The following is a 23,477-nucleotide window of genomic DNA, read 5'->3' on the forward strand; positions in this document are numbered from 1 at the left end:
TGAGACTAATAGTCTAAGTGTGGTCTGATCAGAGTCTTATACAATGGAATGATAACTCTTTTATCTCTGCAGGTCAGCGTTCTTCTCATTATTGCAGCAATCCTATGTGTTACCTTCACCATCTTTGCAATATGTCCCCTATATTTCAGGTTTCTATCAATCATCAATTCCCAGATCTCTTGTCTTCCTTACTTTCTCCAGTATAGCTCCTTCAATAGAGTATGCAGCATCCTATCAATGTGTCCCAAACCTCAAAAACCTTACATTTTGCTGTATTAAACGATACCCTCATTCATTTGCCCATTTGGCTAGCTTATTCAAATCCTCTTGCAGGGCTACCACATCTGCACTATTACTAAAACCATTTCCAGCTCTGCAAACAAACTGAATATCCCCCTGCAATCCTTTACTCATGGCATACAGCTAACTATTGCTGCTAACAAATATTCCTTCACAATTTCCCAAGCACTAATGATATCCCGTCCTTCCAATTCCTCTCCATGAAACTTCTTCCCCAAGTTGACGTCTAAGACTATTATAATCACCTGCCTTATAATTCCATATAAGTTCCCATTTCTTTGATACACCTACATGTCTGTTCATCTTCCAATTCAAAAACCACATGGTCACTCTTTCTCCAACTGGTGGGAGAGATGTCATCTCACTTATTATCAGCTCTTCTGATGCTATGACCAAATCCAAAACTCTTGAACCTCTTGTTCCCTCTATTACATGTTGCCTAAGACATTTGTCCCTCAAGAATTCTAGAAATTCCATTCCCTTATTGCTACATGCATCCTCTCCCCAATTTATACTGCTGTAGTTAAAATCTCCTATAACAATCATTCTTCTGGCACCTTGCCAAGTTCAACTGTCTAAACATCTCCTGGTCCCCACCCTCTGTGCTCCTTGGTCTGTAGCAACACCCCACTAAATATCCTGTCTTTCCCACCCCTTCCTCACACCATATGCTTTTAAAATCATTAGGTGTCACTGCCTTCTAAAGCCTCCACTCTTAGAAGACATAAGTCGTCACTTATCATAAGCAGTACTCCACCACCACGCTTTCCCTTCCTATCCTGCTGAAAAATGCTGTACCCTGCTACTTTATTCCTGTTATTATATCCTCTTCTGTCAACCATGTCTCAGTGATACCAATAATATTTGGCCAGGTTGATGCCAATCTCTCTCCTTTATTCCGAATACTCCTGGCATTAGTATAAAGCATAAAAATGCCATTGTTTCTATACCCAGCATTATTCCTTCTAGACTCCACTGGGCTCAGCATTACCTGATGTTGTTCCCCCTTCTCCCAAGTACCCATTCCCACAAGAGGTCATCCCCTGCTACCATCCACCCTAGGACATACCATCTCGTTCAAAACAGCAATCTCTCCAGATGCCTATGTCATTCCTCATTCAATCAAATGCAAGCAGTCTCTTGCATGCAATTCCTCTCTGTCCTCAAATGCCCTCCAAGCATCCCATATTCCAATCCTCTCCTCTGACACATTCTAGCTATTATGTTATTCAATATTACTGCTCTTCTACTCAGCTCATCACAATCATACCTAGGCAACATGCATGCTATCTTTCCTCTCTGTGTCTTCTTTCGTACAACCTCAAGCAAGAATCTCATATCTCTCGCTGCCCAATTGACATTACCTCTCAGGTCATTTTTTATTGCAATGAAGTTCATTTTTATGATTGATAATGCTACACCACATCATACATGAGCAGTGGAGATACTTCTGGAGACTGAAGATATTAACTGAATCGAGTGGCCAGCATACTCTCCAAATCTCAGTCCATGGAATGTGTTTGGGACACAATAAGGAGATAAATTGTTGCTCGAAATTCCGCTCCTGAAAACAGACAAGGCCTTATCCTTGCTCTGAAGGAAAAGTGGGCCACTTTGCCTAAAGAACTGCAATCACTTGGTGCTAAGCATATATGACATTATTATGCTTAGCACCAAGTGATTCAGGAGTTCCTGTGGAATATGACCACCCCTGAACTGCGATGCTGTCATATTCCATACGTAAATGTCTCTCTGCATAGGTTTCTGTAAACACTATACATTAATTCCTTAGCTACATCCTCAGAAAATTTGTAACCTTTTGCCAAAAACATATTGCAATTTAATTTGTACAAAATTTATAACACACATTTTTTGTGTAATTTAATCTATTAGTATGCTGGCAAGAAATTTATGTCCACATTTGGCTATATTTCATATACAGGTAAAAATGTGGTTGGTCCTTAGCGTTTGTACACCACTGTACATGCAAATTATATGTAGATAGACAAAATAAAGCATTTAATTAAACAATATTTGTATACTTGCATTTCCTGATGGGTTATCTGATCATCAGAATGAACATACAAAAAAGAATGAACAGTTACATCTGATTTATTATTATATTATGTGACACCTCCTGGGAATCCAAAGACTCATGAAAGGAGGCACTCCTTCGCAATTCCCCCCCCCCCCCATCACTTAACTTATGAATTACACAGAATGCTATTACTATCATCTACACGCATCACCATTTAATGCCCATCTTCACCCCACTAGAAGTTTCAGCGAACAAGGGAAGGGTAATTATTACGTGTGATTTTAATTATGTTGGTATAGATTGGAATGAAGTGATAGGCATTTGGGAATAAGGAAAATGAATTTCTCAAGTTCTTGAGATACAACTGTCTCAGGCAGTATGTAAAGGAGGGCACATGAGGAACAAGAGTTTTAGATGTGATCATTTCATCAGAGGATGTAATTATGAGTAGAGTTTCTCGCTTCACTCCAGTTGGTGAGAGTAATTGTAGTTGTGGCTAGCCATATGAAGACTTCTGTGAGAAAAGGATATATTTGGATGTACAAGGCTGGTGATTATGATATGCTTAGGAGACAGCTAAGAGCTAAAGCATGGAATGAGGAGTTGAGTGGTAAGGAAATAAATGCTGCTTGGAACTGACAAAAGAAATAACAGCATCAATGTGTGATTGTTTTCAAAAGGTGAAAAGGCTGTATATATTAGGTGTAAAATGGATGACTGGAATATAATTTATTATTTAAGCATGAAATCTGGAAGAAGGCAACACAAGATGAATAATTGTAATAATCAATTGCATGAAGAATATAACAAGTAGGTCAGGAGAGGGACTTATTTTGTAATGATAAAAGTGCATAAAATGATAAAACCCTCATCAGTTTTTTCAATGTGCGTGCGTGCGTGCGTGTAGCAAGTAGAAAAAAGAATGATTAAGGTAATATGATATTAATGGATGATAGTGGGGTATTGTAACTGCTTCAGAGGACTCGAGGTATTCAGTTAGTAGTTCATCAAGGTGTTTCATCTTCAGTATGGAATCAGAAGCTCAATTGCAGAGAATGAAATGTGAGAAGACTTAATGGTGAGTAAGCAAGAGGTATATGAGTAGTTAAGTAAACTACATGTCAATAGGAGTTGATGACATATCACCATGTTATCAGCCTTGGTTTACCTGTTCAAAACCCTTGGAACAGCACAAGTCCCAAAGGATGGAAGGAAAGCAAAATTATTCCATTTCACAAAGGTGGTGATAAGGCTAAGACAATAAATTATATTCCAGTCTGTATATCTGGAGTTGTAGGTAGGTATCCAGTTTGTGACAGATAGGATACAAAAGTGGACTGATAGCAGTGGTTTTCTTTGTGCTTTTCAGCATGTTTGTTAAAGGAAGGTCGTTTTTTATCAACTTGCATATGTACTACATCAAGATGATGAATGTATTGAACAAGGGAGGTGCATATACAGTGGTGTACTTAGATTTTGCAAGTCTTTTGATAGATTGGCACACCACAATTTGGTCACTAAACTGAAGCAGATGGGATTGGATTACTGACTAGGGTGTTGGATAGGTGACTATCAGATAGGTGTCAGCAAGTTGTGTATAGGGGATGACACTATCTCAAAAGAGAAAAGTCACTAGTGGTGTGCCATAGGAATCTGTTTTGGGAGCATTGTTATTTAATTTGTATATTAATGATATTTGGATAGGCTTAACTTGTGAATATACAACTGTTTGCAGATGATGCAAACTGGGGAGAGTTATAATGAGGAATCGAGCAGATGTTGTGGCCTTAGAGGGAGGACTTGAACAGATTTATGAGTGGGCAACAGTATGGAATTGTCAGATTAATGTTGCAGAGTGTATCATTTTGAAATTTGGTAGGCAACAGGTGGGGAAATGTTGAGGTGATAAGAGACCTTGAAGTGGTGGTGAACAAGGATCTGAAGTTCAGAGGTTATTTGCACAAGCTGTGTAGACATCACATCAGATTATGAGGTCATTAGCTTGTAGAAATAATGACGTTTTGGTTCCTTTATATAAGGCCTTGATCAGGCCTCATATGGATTATGGTGCACAGATTTGGTATCCTGGTTTTTGCGATGATGAGGATATATTGGAAAGTGGTGAGTTGTGAGATATGAGGACAGATTGAGGGAATGCAGTTTGCAAAACCTTGTGAATAGGAGGAAGAGATGATATATGACAGAGACATTTAAGTTGATAAAGGGCTGTTACCAGGTTAATGTGGAAAAAATTTTTCTTAGAATAGGAGAAGGGGATAGAACAGGAGCACATCTTGAAACTGTATAAAAGAGCTGTCAATTCCTTAATTATTAGTTATCATGTATAAAAGAGGGTGTGGGAGATGCAGAAGGAAGCATATTCTTTATATTGAGAGTAATTAGAAGAAACACACGTATCTTAGGACATCATCAGTACAATTGTACTGATGATGTCCTAAGATACTTAGGATGAAATATTTACAATTAAATAATTTTCACTGTGGTTTATACGTGTGTTTCTTCTAATTATGAACGCACCACAGGTTTCGTTATTTAAAAAAGTTTATATTGAGAGTGTTTGCCTGACATTGTGGTGAATGTCGATACATTGAATGAGTTTAAGGCATGTTTGTGATGGGCTTTGTGTAAAACAGTGTTTGCTTCCCCTGATGAGTCTTTTGACTCTATAGAAATCTGGCATTAATAATAATAATAATATAGTAGCATTTAAAAATTGAAGAAAAAAATCATCATGCATATCAAGGATTTAGGCCTAGCATGGCCTGTTCCGGCTTTAGAAATCATCGTTGAATCGTTTAAGAGGACGTCCTGGTTTTCTTTTTCCTAATGGCTTGTACTTTAAGGCTTGTTTTGGTAATCTTTCTGTTTTCATTCTTTGAACGTGTTCCATCCATTTATGTTTATATTTTTTAATTTTTTCTATTACTGGTTCTTGGTTTAATTCTTTCATAATTTCTTCATTTCTTTTCTAATCAAATAGGATATACTTTGCAGTTTTTCTCATAAACTTCATTTCTGCTGTTGTTAATCTTTGTTTGTTTTTTTTGTTTTATTGTTCAGATTATTGTCCTTCCATACAATAAGACTGGTAGGGCTAATGTATTGTATACTTTTAGTCTGGTTTGTTTTTGAACTAGGTTTGGTTTAAATATAGAGTTAATTACACCTGTTATTTTAAATATATTTTGCAATTTTTATGTTTATATCTTTTTCATATGTGATCGTACATCCTAGGTAATTAAATGAATTCACCTGTTCTAAGATTTTGTTATCTATTACTATTTTAGTTCTTGCTGGATCTTGTCCTTTAAAGGCCATAGTTTTTGATTTTTCAGTTGCTATTATCATACCATAATCTTTGGATATCTCATTTAGATCTAAAATAGCTTTCTGTAGTTTATCTTCAGAATTTGTAATTATTTAGTCGTCGGCAAAGAGGAGAGTGTTTAAGTTTACTGTAGGAGAAAGTTTAATTCCTTGATGTAAATTTTTATTCCATTTTATTATTATTTCATTTCAGTAGATATTAAAAAGAGTTGCTGAGAGGGGGACATCCCTGTCGGACCCCTTGGTTTATCTCTCTCTCTCTCTCTCGTACACGATAGCTTGTGATTTAATCTTATTTGTATTTGATTATTTTCATATGTACTTGTGATAGCTTTTAGGATATTATTTGGTATTTGTCTTTCTTTTAATATGTTAAATAATATGTTTCTTTTAACTTTGTCAAATGCTTTTTCAAAGTCAATAAATGCAATATGTGTTTCTGAATTGTATTCTCTTCTTTTCTCTATTATTAATTTTAGGCAAAAGGCCGGGTCTATACATGATCGTCCTTTTCTAAATCCATTTTGTACCTCTAGAATAAAGTTTTCGGAATTCTGCTATATATTTTGTAACAGGAATTTAGTATACTGATACCTCTATAGTTTTTAGGGTCATCTCTATTACCTTTTTTAAAGATAGGAATCACAATTGCTTTTTTCCATTCTATTAGGGGGATACCAGTTGAATAAATTTTATTTAAAAATAATAAGAGTCTTTCTTTGAATCTAGTTCCTGCATATTTATATAGTTCTGAACCTAGTTTATCTTCTCCAGGTGATTTTCCGTTTCTTTCAGGCTGATTTCTAATTCCTCTTTAGTTATTTCCTTTTCACTTTCAAAAAAAATCATATAAATGCTTAATACTGCACAACTCTTCTGTTTACATCCCTATCATTTCTTAAATATTTACATTTCACTAGTACTTTGTTTACAAAAAAAAATTGGTATGATGGCAGTAGTAATGCTGTACTTAATTAAACATTTTTTGTTAACAAATTTTTCTAATATACTTGTCCCTTAATTTCTGAACTCAATACTGCCGGTTTATCTCTCATTGCTTTGATTGTTTTTTATAATTATGCTAATACATTTTATAATTAAAATTAGCATAATGTTTTATGCAAAAATTAGCATAAAACAGTATGATAATTTTTGTTAGCATAATGTTATGTTATTTTCTCTCCTGTGTTGGAATTCTTTCTGGGGACCATATGTGGTTTTTGAACTTTGCGTCTGTTTCGAAATATTTCAGTGCTTAAGTCGGTATATTTCATGCTAAAGTTTGATTATTTTTTATGACCAACTAAGATATTCTTGTAAACAAAAAAAAAAAAATCAATGTAAGCATTGCTAGCTACTTCTCAAAACTATTTAAAAAATAAAAAAAATGCAAAGGTCTTAACTGCTCTCAAGAAATTTATATGCAAAATGAAATAAGAGTTGGTTATATGAGAATTCCAGCTTTTTGCAAGCCAAATAAATTAAACTAGTAAATGTTGACTAGATTAGTGTTTCAAAATATTATTTCATTTGTTATCAAGGAAAATATTTAGAAACCATCTGTGTTCATATTTAATTAACAAATACTATTACCTTTTTTTTTCCCTTAAACAGGCAGACAATATAGTTTTAAAAGATCGAAAATTAAATATTGCTCCTGCAATTAGAAAACAGGTATGCCTTAATCTTTTTATATTATTTATATAATTGAAATTTCTGTTATTGATTAATATATTAATTGAATTGAACATTAATATTAACTTTCATTTTACAGCCTTTTACAAGAGTTTATGGTAAGTTTAATTTTATATTCTGTTTATTGAAATTTACTTAGAGGAATGTTAAATCTTAACATGGTTAAAAAAATGTAGGGATATGCAGTTTATAAGAATTATCAAAAATAGATAAGACTAATGCTTTGAATTTTATACTAATTTGTGTCGGAAATTGCAGTGGAGGTGATAGAGAGGTTGGTGGGCTATGATCCAGAATTAGTTTAATTTTTTTGGTTATAGTCAGCATTTGTTAAAGAGAGATCATATTGTAGAAAGTTTTTCCACTTGGTTACAAAGTATATTATACTTGACAAGAAATTAGATTCTTGTTTGAATCATTTATCCCAGCATAAGTAAAGAAAGTTTGCACATGAAGTATCTTCCCAACTAGTATACTTGTTTAGACTGTGGAGTCAATAGTCTCTATGTACAAATAACTAGTTGTAAAGATACTTCCTGCACTAATTTTGCTTATGCTAATTAAGTAAAGGATTAAAACACAAGTATAAAAACGAGAATATATAAGTATAATATATATAGTAAACTCATGTTTTAGAAATCTTCTTTTTACATATTATAATAAGGTGACAGTACATCACACACATGAGATGCATGTATGGTATATTTAAATTTTGCAAAGGCCTTGGATTAATTGCTATTGCAAGTTGGTAATGAAATTGAAGTGGATGGGGGTTAGATAATAGATTAGTGAGTTGGATAGGCAAAAAAATTGATTTCTGACAGATATCAGCAAGCAGTGTTTAATGATATTATGAGTGGCTTAACTGGCGATATGCAGTTGTATGCAAATGATGGAGTTGGGGAAAATGAAGGGATAGTGGTAAGCAAAGGATAGAATGCAGAGTATACATTGGGTAGGAAAATTTTGAAAGAGCAGGAGGAGAGGAGGATTTGGGAGTGATGGTAGATAGAGACCTGAAGTGTAGGGATTTACATTGTTAAAATCATATGGTACTACTACTACTGTATAAGTTCTTTATCGAGTCTTTTTTGGATTACTCAATGCGAATCTGGTCAACTATTTGTCAAGGGGGACGAGGATATATCGGAGAAAATCCAGAGAGGATTTAAGATAACAATAAATTTAGTTTAATCCTTTACCTAAGTGTAGGCAAACAAATTTTACGCCTGAAGTAGTTCAGGATTGAGGCAACTTGTAGTAAAGGTGGACCAAGCTATCATCATCACTCCTTGTCTCAGTATCTCCCATAATGCAAAGCATATCACCTTGCTGACATGTATAAAGCTATTCATTAAGGGAGGGGTCATCACTACCCAGACCAGTTTCGACCTTTATTGAGGTCTCATCAGTAGGAGGCAGACCCAAAAGTGGTGATACTAAGGCAGAAGCAATGGAGAGGTAATATTTATTTATAAGAGTTGCCAAAAGGTATACCACCTTATTATTAATTTACTCTGGATTTAGAGAAAGATGTTGGAAGTTTATTTTACACTTGGTTAGACGATAATAAGTGGTAGTGGCCCTTCCCTTAATGCATAGCTTTTACATGTCCACAAGGAGATGTGCTTTGCATTATGGGAGATACTGAGACAAGGAGTGATGAGAGCTTGGTCCACCTTTGCTATGAGTTGCCTCGGTCCTGAACTACTTCAGGCACAAACTTTGTTTGCCTTCACTTGGGTAAAGGATTAAACTAAATTTATTATAGTCTAACCAAGTGGAAAATAATCTTCCAACATCTTTCTCTAAATCCAGAGTAAATTAATAATAAGGTGGTACACCTTTTGGCAACTCGTATAAGTAAATATGACCTTTGACATTGACATTGCTTCAGGATGAAGTAGAGAGATCATAAGTAAATATGATCTCTCTACTTCAGGTGCAGACTATGTTTGCCTACACTTGGGTAAAGGATTAAACTAAATTTATTGTAGTCTAACCAAGTGGAAAATAAACTTCCAAAAAGATTTAAGAGTAGCACTGTCAAGTCTGTGGATCCAGAAAAGAATGAAGGTGATGTTAGGTCTATGGAATGTAGGATATGAAAACAGATTGAGGGAATTGCAAGGGCTTTTGATTAGGAGGAGGAGGAGTGGGTGGATTGATCAAGACAAGTTGGTAGGAAGTTGTTACTGGTTAAATGTGGACAAGATTAATTTTTAATAGAATGGTGAGAGACAGGGATAAAACAAAATTATTCCACTTCACAAAGGTGTTAATAAGGCTGTGGCTAGAAATAATAGGCCATTCTTTATACATTGTGAAGGTACTAGAGAAATTGGTGAGAACTAGGATAGAGAAATGGGTTGAAAACAGCAGTATTATCTGTGGTTGTAATCAGGGTTTGTTAAAGGGAGATCATGTTTTACATAATTTACTTATGTACTATAATAAGGTGACAAATGCATTGGACAAGGAGATGCATATACAATGATATACTTAGATTTTGTAAAAGCTATTGATACACTGCCACACAACAAGCTGTTAAATAAATTGAGATGGATGGGACTGAATGACACTTCTGAGTTGGATCGGTGACTGGCTGTCAGCTCATAGGTATCAGAAAGATTGTATATGGGAACACAGTATCCTGAAAGAGAAAGGTACTAGTGGTGTGCTACGGGGTCAGTATTGGAACCATTGTTTTTCAGTTTGTATATTAATGATATTAGGATGGGTTTAACTGGTGATGTGCAGCTGTTTGCAGATGATGCAAAATTGGGGAGAACAATGCTTAGTCAAACAGATTATAGCCTTACAGGAGGACTTGAATTTATTAATGAATGAGCAATGAATGTTAAGTGCCTCCGTAGCACAGTTGGAAGAATGATGGTACATTGCACCCTTTGATTGGAATAGGCCCAAGTTTGATTCTCGTCTCCACTGGAGGAATCTTTATGTGGACGTTTTCGATCGAAGGTGAGTTAGCTGATCTCATACGGAGGTAGGTTTTTTTTTCTCCCAGAAACTCAGGTTTTTCATCCTGCATACAGACAAATCGGCCCTTCAGAACATATGCAATTTAAAGACAAAAAATACTAGTTGTGGTGGGTGGTAGATGGAGATAATTGATAGTAGAGGTTCAGTGTAGTGGTGGAGACATTGTATAGTAGGTGTCCTCCTGCGATGAGTCTTCGGACTCCTTGAAGGTGTCACAAATAATAATAATAATATTATTATTATTACATGAATGGGTAGGTAAGCAGAACTGTCAGTTCAGTGTTGTAAAGTGTAAGGTGTTATAATTTGGTAAGCAACAATGGAATGCAAAGTATACACCTGGTAGGGAAACTTTAAAGGAGATAGAAATCTGGGGGTGATGGTGGACAATGACCTGAAATTCAGGGTCCACACTGCAGAAGTTGTGAAGATGTCACATGGGATAATGGCAATGATAGGGAGGACCCTGACATGGAGAAAAAAAGGAGGTTATGTTGCCATTGCATAAGGCTTTATCAGGCCTCATAAGGATTATTTTGCACAGATTTGGTCACCAGATTTTCGTGTTGATGAGGATATATTAGAAAGGATCCAGAGAAGATTTACAAAGGCAATTAGTAGTCTTTAGAATGTGGAGTATGAAGACAGATTGAAGAACATAAATTGCAAACTTTCATGCATAGGAAGGGGGGGGGAATATAATGATTGAAATATATAAGTTAGTAAAGGGTTGTTATTGGGGGGGGGGGGAATAGAACAAGTGGCCATCACCTGGAAACTGTATAAGGAGGGGGTGAGTAGAGAAGTGAGAAAATTCTTTTCATGTCTCTCCATGATGAGTTTGATTCCATTTAGGTTAGACGTTAACAATAATAATAATAATAATTTTATATTGTAATGAATGTAATCAGTTAAGTTTGTAGTCTGTGCGGAATGTGTATATATGATGTAATTGAATATTTTAAAATATGCAATTTTCACATAATTTCTTCTAGATCAGCATTTTTATGTATGTGGGGCGAATGTCTTTTAATTGGTATAGTTTGCTTGCTATTATCTGGAGTTTATTGTGTAGATAATTTGCATGAATCTTCCAACTTCAATCAGCATTGAAGCTGAGATATTCTGTTGTTTTCATCAGATCGTTAGATCTCTGAAATCTTCAAGAAGTATTGTAGTTCCTTTATTCTTTTGAAATTATATCGAGTTTTTAGCATGAGGTGGATTTTTTCTATGTATATGTTAAGTTTCTGATACATAATGCACACCATAATTTGGTTAATTACTGACAATGTAGCAGTAGGTCTGTAATTACTTATAGTGGGTTATTTCTCCGTGTATGCTTTGCTATTATTATTATTATTATTATTATTAACATCTGACCTTCATGGAGTTAGACCCATCATGGGAGGCAAACACTATCACATAAATCTTATCTAACCATGCCTTAAACTGATTCACTGTGTCCACATTCACAACACACTCAGGCAATGCATTCCACTCACTAGCCACTCTCCCTGGAAAAAACCTGCTCCTTACTTCTCCACTCACATTTTCCTCATACAGTTTCCACTGTTTGCTTCTTGTTCTTCTACCCTTCCCCCACCACCTCTCACAATCTCTGAAAAATTTCATCCATGTCAACCTGATAACGTGTATTCCGTTTTCATGGTTATTAGCACTCCTGAAAGATAAGTAATTTTTTCATACATTAGTCGATAATATTAGGTTGACTTATTGTAGTTTTTGTTTTAAATGGGTGTATGAATGAGTTATTTAGTTTGTAAGTAAACCTTGTATTTTTTTTTTTTAAAATACGATATTGTCAGTATGGCACCAATTATTGGTAGAATGATGGCAGCAAAGACCTTGTTGTTGGGTGATTTGAATTTGCAAATTAATATGCTGAAAGGAAATTGAAACTCGAGGCAGTGTGTATTAAATGTTTCAAAAGTGAGTGCCTATTAAGTGATTAGAACTGTGCAAATATTAGCAGAGTGGAAAGTATTGACGGTAGGACGGAATGCTGGAATTAATATCAAATACGTGGCTGTGGAAATAGAGGATAACAAAATGGACATTAATAAAGAAATAGTGCACTTGAATCTTATCCTTCACAGGACAAAGCACAAAATTGAAGAAGCGGCAAAATATGAGCAAGCCTGAAAAGAGGAAGAAGCAGGTGGTCCAAAGTAATAATAGAGACCAAGCAAACAATCAAGAAAAACACGTCAAGGAGCAAAATATCTACAGAGAATCGGTGAACAGTGGAGTACTTAATGAAAGTGTAACAAAATTGTGTTTCCCTGGTTCAAAAATTCACGATATTAGTCATGCCATCCAGATGCAAAAAGGTAAGGCGAAAGAACTGATTGTCTTGGTTGGCACAAATGATTTGAGAGGTGGTGAGAAATATTTATTCTTTGAGAGAGGATGTAAAAGAGTTGTTAGAAGAAGCAGAACTACAGAGTGAGAAGGCGAAAGTCGCAAGTCTCTTGCAATGCAGTGATAGAAGACTGAGAAGGAGGAGGGCGTTGGTGGCAAATGAATCAATATGTAGGTTGTACAGAAGGAATGATGTAGGATTTGTAAATCTGTGGTCTGTGTTTCATGGAAAGAAGGATTTGTATAATGCTAATGGACAGCATCTAAATGTTTTTTGGTGGTATGGGTGTGTTATGGGTAGTTCACTAAGTATGCTGAAGTGCAAATTCATGAAAACTTAAGCAATTAGGGCAAGAGCAGGTGAGTTATGTGAAGGTACCCATTAAACGCTTTAGTGTGAGAGTGACCAAGTGTGACATCTAGTGTCTCAAGCAAAAATATTGCATAAGGTATTCAGTTCAGGGGAGTTCTCAGTCCTCTATCACTGCATGGCAAGAGACTTACGACTTTCGCCTTCTCACTCTGTAGTTTTGCTTCTTCTAACAACTCTTTTACATCTTCTCTCAAAGAATAAATATTTCTCACCACTTCTCAAATCATTTGTGCCAACCAAGACAATCAGTTCTTTCGCCTTACCTTTTTGCATCTGGATGGCATGACTAATATCGTGAATTTTTGAACCAGGGAAACACAATTTTGTTACACTTTCATTAAGTTGGTGGGGTCTAAAGGTATTCTGCAGTTTATATATACTAATTTCTGAAGTATTGGTAACAAGGAGTTTTTGGCATTGGTTAGTGCAACCGCGTTAAAAGTTATAGGCATTAGTGAGACATGGCTAATAGCAGATGATATAGATACAGAGATAGAATAGGAAACATTTAGTATTTTCAAGGAAGATAGAAAAGATAGGACAGGAGAGAGAGAGGTACTGCTGATGACAGTGGATGAATTGCAGCCAAAAAAGAATTGGAGATAGGAAGAAGGGTGGTTCTTCCTTTGAAGCAGTCTGATGTGAGATCAAGGCCAGTAAGACAAAATGTACAGTTGGTTGTTGTTATTAATATCATTAACCAAGACCCCCCCCCCCATGGAGTCAAAGACTCATCTAGGAGGTCCTTTTATCAAACACACAGCTCATCGTACCGTGCTTTAAACACACTCAAATTCTCTGCAGACACCAGACGCTCATGCAGGGCATTCCAATCATTCACAACTCTGCATGGAAAAAACCTGCCTCTCATTCCCCTACTCATATCCTCCTTATACAGCTTCTAGGGATGACCTCTGGTTCTCCCACTATTTTCTGTAGAACCTCTCTAGCATTGATCCTATAACAACCCCTTAATAACTTGTAGATCTGTATCATATCTCTCCTCCTGTCCACCAGACTCTGAAAGTTGCATCTTCTCAATCTTTCCTCATACTCGACATTCCAGAGGTTAGAAACCACCTTAGTCAGTCGCTTCTGGACCCTCTCCAACATCTCTTCATCCTTCTGAAAACCAGGTGACCATATCTGGGTACAATAGTCCATGTGTGGCCTAATCAAGGCCTTATACAATGGAACAAGAATCTCTCTACTTCTACATACCAGTGTCCTCCGCATCATTCCCAGAAGCCTTTGTGTTGTCTTCACAATTTTGGCTATGTGTCCCCTAAATTTCAGATCCTTATCCACTATCACCTCCAGATCTATTATTTCCTCCACATCCGACAATGTATCCTCACCAAGCATAAATTCTGCATCCCATTTTTGTTTACCAAATTTTAAAAAATTACATTTTGCAACATTGAATTCACATCCCCATTCCCAATCACTCAATTTATTCAAGTCTTCTTGTAAGGCCATAACATCTTCTCTACTCTTTATGGTTCATTCCAACTTTGCATCATCTGCAAACAACTGAATATCTCCATCCAAATCTTCACCAATATCATTAATATACAAGTTAAACAATGGTTCTAAAACAGACTCCTGAGTCACACCCACTAGTGACTTTCCTTTTCCTGGATATCGCTCCCTCATACACAACTTGTTGATACCTATCAGATAGCCAGTCCCCAATCCAATGCACCAATCTAATACCCAACCCCATCCACTCCAGTTTGACTATCAACTTATCATTCGATAATCTATCAAAAGCCTTTGCAAAATCTAAGTATATTACTGTGTATCCTTCTCCTCTGTCCATGGAAGCAGTCACCGTATTGTAATAAGTAAGTAGATTAAAACATAACCTCCCTTTAGCAAATCCATGCTGTCCATCAAAGATAATACCATTGTTGTCAACCCAATTCTGGATCCTAGTTCTCACAAGCTTCTCCAACAACTTAACTACAACACCTGACACACAGATAGACCTATAGTTTGATGCTTGAGTTCAATCATCTCCTTTATGAAGTGGCACAGTCTTGCCCTCCTTAGGAACTTGACCGAGTGCAAGACTTGTATTAAAAAAATATGTGAAGGCTGGCGTCAACTCCCTGGCACATTCCTTCAGAATACGTGGTGATATATTATCAAGTCCCACAGCCTTATTTACATCTAGTTTGCTCAACTCCCATACACCTCTTGCTCACTTACAGTCGGTCTCTCTTCCCAATCATCAACTGCTCTCAATCTCTCCGTGATGTCACATTCACAAGACTGAAAGACCTTTATGAACTGCTCGTTAAGTATCTCCACCACTCTTTCTGCAACAGCTGTCTTTATACCATTTTCTCCAAACAATGTCATCCTCCCATAATCATTATTTCTTTTGTTGGCTACATATTGAAAGAACTCCTTAGGATTCTTTTTGGCTTCATTAGCTAACTGCTGTTCATACCTCTCTTTAGCTACCCTCACCAACCAAGTCACTCGCCTTGCCTGGTCTTTATAGTCCTCATGGAATTGGTTATTTCCACTTCTCTTATGCTGCCTCCATAATGCCTTTTTTCTCTATATAGCTTGTTTAATCTCTTTATTCCCCAATTTCACCTACCTTAGTTAACCTTCTCACCCTTGGAATACATTTAGACATTGCATCTACTAGATAGTTTTTGAAAATCCCCAAAGCTGCATTGATCTCTTTTCCAACTAATTCCTCATTCCATGCTACACCTGTAATCTGTCTCCAGAAATCTTCATAATCCCCCCCCCCTGTAGTTCTACATATACCCTTTTTTTTACAGAGGTCCACACATTGCTGGAATCCACCCAGGTAATAACCTCATGGTCACTCTCACCAATTGGTGAGTGATTTGATACTTCATTTATAATTACATCCACTGATGAGATGACGAAATCCAAGCCCCTCAATCCTTGTGTGCCCTCTGTTACATACTGTCTGAGGTAGTTATCCCTCAAAAACTCAAGAAACTCATTTTCTTTACTTCCAGTTGCTATCTCATCATTCCAGTCTATATTGCCATAATTAAAATCGCCCATAATGATCACTCTTTTCTTATTTGCTTGGCTAATTTGATTATACATTTCATAGTCACTACTATCCAAATTTCCTGGTCTATAATAACATCAAACCAAGTATTTCATTCTATTCACTTCTATCTCACACCATACTGCCTCCAAACCACTGGCACTATTTCCCCTCTTGTATCTCTACTTTGTATGGACATAACTCTTTCTCTATCATCAACAGCACTTCCCCTCCCCTTTTACCCCTTCTATCCTCACAAAACACATCATATCCTCCCATCTCGATTGCTGTCAGGATGTCACCCTCATCTAACCACCCCTCCATGTGGGGCACCTGTTCATGGTGGAGGGGAGACCTCCTAGTGATGGTACTGGCCCTTTTCATTCTTCCTCTTTTTCTTTTCTTCCCGTACTCTTTGCTCTACTTCTCCTGAGTCATTTTTTCACTATCCTTTTTCCAGACCACCAATCACTGGGATCCAACGCCCTGCTGCCGTGTTTGCCCTGCAGCGCGACCCGTGGACATCTGGAAAGGGGGGATCCTGGTAGTCTTGCACTACTTTGGCCTCTGCTTTGGCAAGACGGGTTGTCCTGGATGGCCCAGGATTGATCCTGGTGATGCAGTAAGTCTCTCACCCCATTGTCCGGGGGTCTGGATCCTAGACCTGCTGCAGTGCCGGTATAGCATCCAGGGTAGTCCTGGCATTCCACTCCTGAGCGCATTCTTTGTTTGCCAGGTAGTGGGCATCCATGTGTGGCTCCGTGGTGGGTGGGGAGCTCTGGCACTGAATTAAAAATTCCTTAAATATGAATTCTTCATCCTCAAATGTTTCAGGGACCCTAACAAAGTTCCAACCAAGTACTGATAATATAGACACAGCATATGGAAACAGAAGTAAGAAACAAAAGATATTGGATAGTAACAAAAATGTGCCAACCTTTTTAATCATTCATGCAACAGGTGAAAAACCAATTGGGAAAATGTCACCCTTCTTTATCCAAAAAGATTTAGAAGCACTGGCACGATCTCCCAAAACTGTCAAGAAATTGCGTTCTGGTGATATCCTCGTGGAAACTGTGCAAACAACATTCCGAGAAACTACCGAGAATAATGACAATGGGTGGAATACAAATTGCAGTAACACCTCACAGAACACTCAATTCCAATAGAGGAGTGATATCAGAATGGGATCTCCTTGAGGTTCCTGATGAGGAGATATGTTCAGAGCTTAAAGGTCAAGGAGTGACGGGTGTGAGGTGCATCCTGATACGCAGGGATGGTCGCCTGCTCTCAACTAAGAACATCATCCTTACTTTCGATACACCTAGGCCTCCAACATCTGTAAAAGCAGGGTATCTCAGCTGTCCTGTTAGAATGTATATCCCTAACCTGCTGAGATGCTTTAAATGTCAAAGATGTGGACATGCCCAAACTGCCTATCGTGGTTCTACTACCTGTGTTCGATGTGGTAGTAAAGAACATGAAAATAAATCTTGCTGTGAAAAAAAAAAATGCTAAATGTGTCAACTGTCAGGGAGATCATCCAGCATACTCTCGTGCATGTCAGAAATGGAAAGATGAAAAAGAGATACAAAAAATAAAAACAGAACAAAACATAACATATCAGGATGCAAAAAGAAAGCTAGCCATCATTATACCTGTTCTACGATCTTCTTATGCTGAAAAAGTAACAATTAAAAAAGTGACAACAGCAACTCAAACATGTATGTCTATTCCACTATTTGATAATTTTACCTATCTGAACTTTACGATCGTAAGTGCTTCTCATTGAATCTATTCAATTCCTTCCATAAGGTCATAACATCTGATTGATTCTGCATTGTTGACCCCAATTTTGTATCATCTGCAAACAGTTGCTTATCACCAGCTAAACCCATCCCAATATCATTAATATACAAATTGATATTGGGATGGGTTTGACTTTGACTGGTGATATGCAACCATCTGTGTATCACCATTACAGGCCTCTGTAGCTCATCACTAGTGAATTTTCTCTTTCAGGATACTGTGCTTCCATCTATAGCTTTCTGATACTTATCTGACAGCCAGTCACAGATCCAGCTCTCTAGTCTGTTATTCAAAACTTGTGATGTTTGAGTTGATCAAAAGCTTTTGTGAAATCTAAGTTTACCACTGTATATTTGGTTAATGCATCTCTCTCATTCAAGACATTTGGCACCTTGTTATAGCAGATAAGTAAGTTGGTAAAACGTGATCTCCCCTTTAACAATCCTATGCTGACTACCACAGAGAATACTGCTTTTAAACACATTTCTACTTAGTTCTGATCAATCTCTCCACTACCTTAACCATAATTTGTAGCCTTACTAATACATTTTTGCATTAGAACAATTTTAGAACACTCTCTTGAAACCAGGACTGTTTTAAGACTTTTAATAAACAGGCATGCCAATGCTACTGCCAATTCTCTTGAACATTCCCTTAAGACATGGTAATATGCTATCAAATCCTATTGCCTTATTAACATCAAGCTTATTTATTTCCTCATATACTCCCTGCACTCCTATTTCCCCTGCACTTGAGTTTGTCATGATTTCACTCTGATGATGATGAAACACGGTTAAGAATTGTTTACTGAATACCTGAATAATGTCTTCTACAACAGTTACCATTCTACCATTTTCATCCATTATCATCATCTTACCATAATCATTCTTTCTATTGCTCTCATACTATAGTTTTGCTGTGCATACCATCTGTGTTCACTATTTGGCCACATGGCTCAGATACACTCCACTTCTTCTTAACACACTTAAACAACCAACACCCCCGAATCCGGTTCACCTTGGAAAAAGAGGAAAACAACTTTTTCTTTCCTAGATGCTCTAATCACTCGCCAGCCTGATGGATCCTTGGTTTTCTCTGTTTACAGAACCCCCCCCACACACACACACAACAATATGGGGTTATAAAAACACTATATAATAGGGCAAAATTAATCTGTTCAGATGACAATGCCCTAACCACTGAACTAAACCACATCCTTAGCAAATGGCTACAACCCCCAAAAAATATGACCTGACTTCTTGTTATAAACCATATGAAAAATTGGCATCCCTTATCTGCTCCACCAAAGACCAACTACTTCCCCTAGGCCTACCTGGGATAATACCAGGTCCCTTGCAGCTGGCTGTAAGCTGTAAACTGAACTACTTTGGCCAAACAGGCAGGACAGCAAATGTCAGGATTTTGGAACACAAAGACTACATCTGGTTTCACCAGTACAGCCACTTTGGGCTTGCAGTCCATGCTCTGGATACCCACCACAGAATACATTGGAAGAAAGCCATTAATACACCACAGCAAATTTAAATATGAAAGATTGTTCATGAAATCAGCATCAGCTCAGCTCTAAAAAACTTTCCCAACCCCAACAAATTTGGGTGCATGAGACTGCCCCAAATTTGGGAAGCTTGCATCTTGAGAACTTCAGCCCAACAGCCAAGACAACCCAATATAGCCTGCTAGGAAGTATTTAGGACTCTAGGAATAACAGTAATTTTTTCTCTTCTGCTTCATTTGCTTTTTGTAGTGCCTGCATGCACATGTCATTGTTGTATGTTCCCATGAAGATGGCAATGTGACATTGCCAAAATATAGGAGGCAGGGTGACCACCCAGCAAAAATATTTCGTACTAACTTATTGCAGGAAAAACGTACTAGATCTGAAAAAGTACTAAATTTTCATTTGCTTTCGTTTCACTCTATTTAGGGAATTTTACGATATTACTACCTTATTATCATAGATGAACTCAATGTAAAACCGCTAAATTAACACATGTACAACAAATATGAAAAGAAATAAAAAGTCAAAACTCATCTCACTGTATCATCTGAGTCCAAGAGCTTCAGTTTGTCAATCATCATAACAGAAGTCCCAAGTGTAACTCTAGCACTTCACATGTGTATTAATTTACCATATAATTTTTAATCTCATTTTAGTGTTTAAATTAATGTAACATTAACTTTTCAGTTATCTATTATGCTCTTTACATATATACAGGGGTTCCCACCCACAAGAAAAACACTGGAAGTATTTATTCATTATTTTTATCATATTTTGCTAAATTAATTAACTCTTCAGAAATAGTAAAATCTGTAGCTGATGAATGTTTCCATTTTTCTTTTGTCAAAAGGAGTGCATTCATCAAAGGTGTTTTTTTTTTTTTTTTTGGGATTTCATTGTGTGAATCTACAGCCAATGCATCTTTTATAAGACAGTTACATTTAGTGCATCCACACTATATTTTCTTAGCAATTTCACTATCAGGAGCAATTGTTTTCAATAGAGTTGGAAGAGTATCCATAAGCCGCAAAAGCAAATTGTGTTCGTATCCAGGGCAGTTCCGTGGGTTTGCGACTCCTGAGTGCAAAATTTTTATGCTCCCCCTTTCCATTAAAAATTAAAGGATCCCGAAGTACAATAACACGTTACGAATCATTTTATTATACTGCACATTAAGAGGAATGTATATTAAAATAAAGAAAAAACACAAATAGGGGAAAAAAAAGAAACTTATTTTATATAATAAACAAACATACTCCTATAATGTAACATAGAACACGACAAGAAAAGAAGAGACTTTCAGAATAACTCAGTGTGCAATGGAACTTAGGATTTGTAACATCAGCAAAATGGAACATGTTAGAAACACGGAACTAAGAAAGAGATCAGGCATAAAAGATATGGTAACTGCAGTATATGAAAGCAGGATGAGATAGGCTGGTCACATAGCCAGACTCAGGAATAACAGATGGACATATAGAATATTCAACTGGCAACAGGAATAAAGAGAAAACCAGGAAGATCCACTAGTGAAATCTATGGGTATAACATGGAAGAAAGAGGCTCAAGATCGAGATCGTTGGAGGCATCTTTGTAACCTGCACTCATGGAGAAATCCTGAATGAAACACAGGTCCATCAAGAAGAAAACTCAAGAAACTCCTAAATATTTGTTCAATGTGCTGAGAATAGTGATTAAAGTAAGTTGTGTTGAAGCTCGTACCATTTATTTAACTACTCAGCCCTCACTGAAATCTCTCACATTGGAAGGTTACAAATATGCACAGTTCAGTGTATTATTTATTCCCTATTTTTTATGAACGTGTTCGATTATACCCTCCCTAAATTGTGCCACCCAGGTTCATTGTACTCTTTGCACCCCTGAACAGAAGGGACCTGTCTGCATCATATGCACATAATCTTAATTCTGCCTCTTTAATTTGTTTTTCCGACTGGTATTTCGAACTGGATTTAAACAATGACATTTTACCTAGTGAACTTCTTTTAGATTCTACATTCTGCTAGTGTTTTGGAGTGTTTGCATAACGAATCAACAGACATTTGCTACCATTAATGCTTAAAGCACAAAATTTACAATAAGCAGTGTCTCCTTTACTTTTACTTGAATAAATCAAGGATTTAAGAATGGGATCCTCCAACCATTCTTCTTTGAATTTTTGCTTATATGATTTTTTCATCTTTTTAGATGAACCTTGTAAACCTGAATCTGAATCATAACTATTATCACTTTCTCTTTTATCTGAATTATTTGTGTCAGAAGTGGTTTCTTGTGAGTGGGAAGGGCTGGCATTGAGATCTTCACTTTCAGTGGTTTGTTTATGTACTTTACTGACTCATGCACTGCACATTTTCCCCTGAGATTTAGAATCAAATTTAAATTTAGTAAGTTTTTCTTGTCCATGTTTAAAAGTAAAATCTAAATAATAATATTTTCGATGAAGAATTAAACAAGTTTTTGTTAATAAAATTAATAAAAGCACAGGACTTCTTATAACGCGTGAGAAGTGTTTGAACAGCGAAGAATATATTTTCATTGGCTAATGCCAGTCGGATTGCATGAGTACGGGATCGGTGGGGAGGGGGAGAGAAGACTGGCGATAGGAAAAAAAGAGAAATCATTCTTGTGTCACTAAATGTGACATATGGGGAGGTGAGAGAAGAGAAAAACATTAAACTCATATGTTGTTATTATTATTTGGAAGGAAGGAAGTACTAGATCTGTTGGTGAACGTACTAGAACACTAAAAATTTATAAAACGTACTAGATCTAGTACGAAAGTACTAGATGTGGTCACCCTGATAGGAGGTATTTATTAAAGTTTCTTTTAATTAATATTCCTGTATACGTTGGAAATTTCTTAAATAATTTAATAGTCATACCATCTGAATCTTCCTGGCCTCTCTTTATTGTCCTCATGCAATTGATTGCTATCATCATTATTATTATATATATGCTGTCATCATTAGCATTCATCTTCTTCCAAATTTGATGCTTAATCCATTTATTTATCCATTTTACACCTACTTTATTCATTCCTTTGACCTTAGGAATACATTCACACATTGATGTTAAATATCTTTGGTCTATTCCTATGCAGCATTTATCTTCCTTCAATTAGCACTTCATTCCATGCTATAGCATCAGACTCTTTCCTAAGCTTTTCATAATCCTTGTAAAGTGGTATCAGTAAAGCCTTGTAATTTCATAAAGCCTTGTAATTTCACATACATCCTTTCTTCGTAGAAATCTTCGTAGGGCTCACCAATTGGATTGAAGTGTGAAACACCATTCATGGTCATATCAGAACTAAAACACTCGATCCTCGTGTTCCCTTCACATATTGCCTAAGATAGTTGTCTCTCAACAGCTCAATAAATTCATTTTCCTTATTCCCAATGCTATCTCTTCATTCCAATCTACACTACCATAATTAAAATCATCCATAATAATCGCCCTTTCCTTGTTCACTAACCAAAGTTGCTGCAGAACTTTCCTAACTATATTTAGTTTCATGTTGCACTTTTTGGAATAACTTACTGCACAAAGAGAAATAATTCAACAATAGGTTTTGTTGATTTCCGTATTACATCAGTCAGAGACATCATTTCATGATTTATAACGTTTTCATTTATGATGCTGTTATGTCATTTTGTGGTCTTCGTGAGTTTGAAGGCTTCTAGTTTAGCATGCAGCTGTAGTGCAGTGACATAATGATCTGTTAGTTTTCATGTTATGACAGCATTACACCTATTTAGAGGAACCTGTATGTTTATGTGGGAAATAGTGTAAGAGATGATTATGTTTTCGACTTTCTCTTCTCTCATGTATGACCATATAGATTGAGTTAAATTATATGCTAATAGGTGGCCTAGGTGTTGTGCTGTGTTTTTATTCATGTTCATTATGTTTATATTTATGTCATGTGTTGTTATGAGAT

At 36.5% G+C, this 23,477-nt stretch overlaps 1 protein-coding gene across 2 annotated transcripts in view; it reads left to right on the top strand.

The window, feature by feature from the left end:
• Positions 1-23,477, top strand: part of LOC150105487 (uncharacterized) — a 246,828-nt gene that overhangs the window by 101,174 nt on the left and 122,177 nt on the right. For both annotated transcript variants that reach the window (XM_090394201.1, XM_090394200.1), the window contains exons 5-6: positions 7,301-7,360; positions 7,461-7,479. In XM_090394201.1, coding sequence (XP_090250327.1) covers positions 7,301-7,360; positions 7,461-7,479 — 79 coding nt within the window. The remainder of the gene's footprint in view (positions 1-7,300; positions 7,361-7,460; positions 7,480-23,477) is intronic.

This window comes from Typopeltis vanoorti, chromosome 6 (assembly GCF_054136105.1).
Source record: "Typopeltis vanoorti isolate ZY-2024b chromosome 6, IOZ_Tvanoo_1.0, whole genome shotgun sequence".
In the NCBI taxonomy this organism is placed as follows: domain Eukaryota; kingdom Metazoa; phylum Arthropoda; class Arachnida; order Uropygi; family Thelyphonidae; genus Typopeltis; species Typopeltis vanoorti.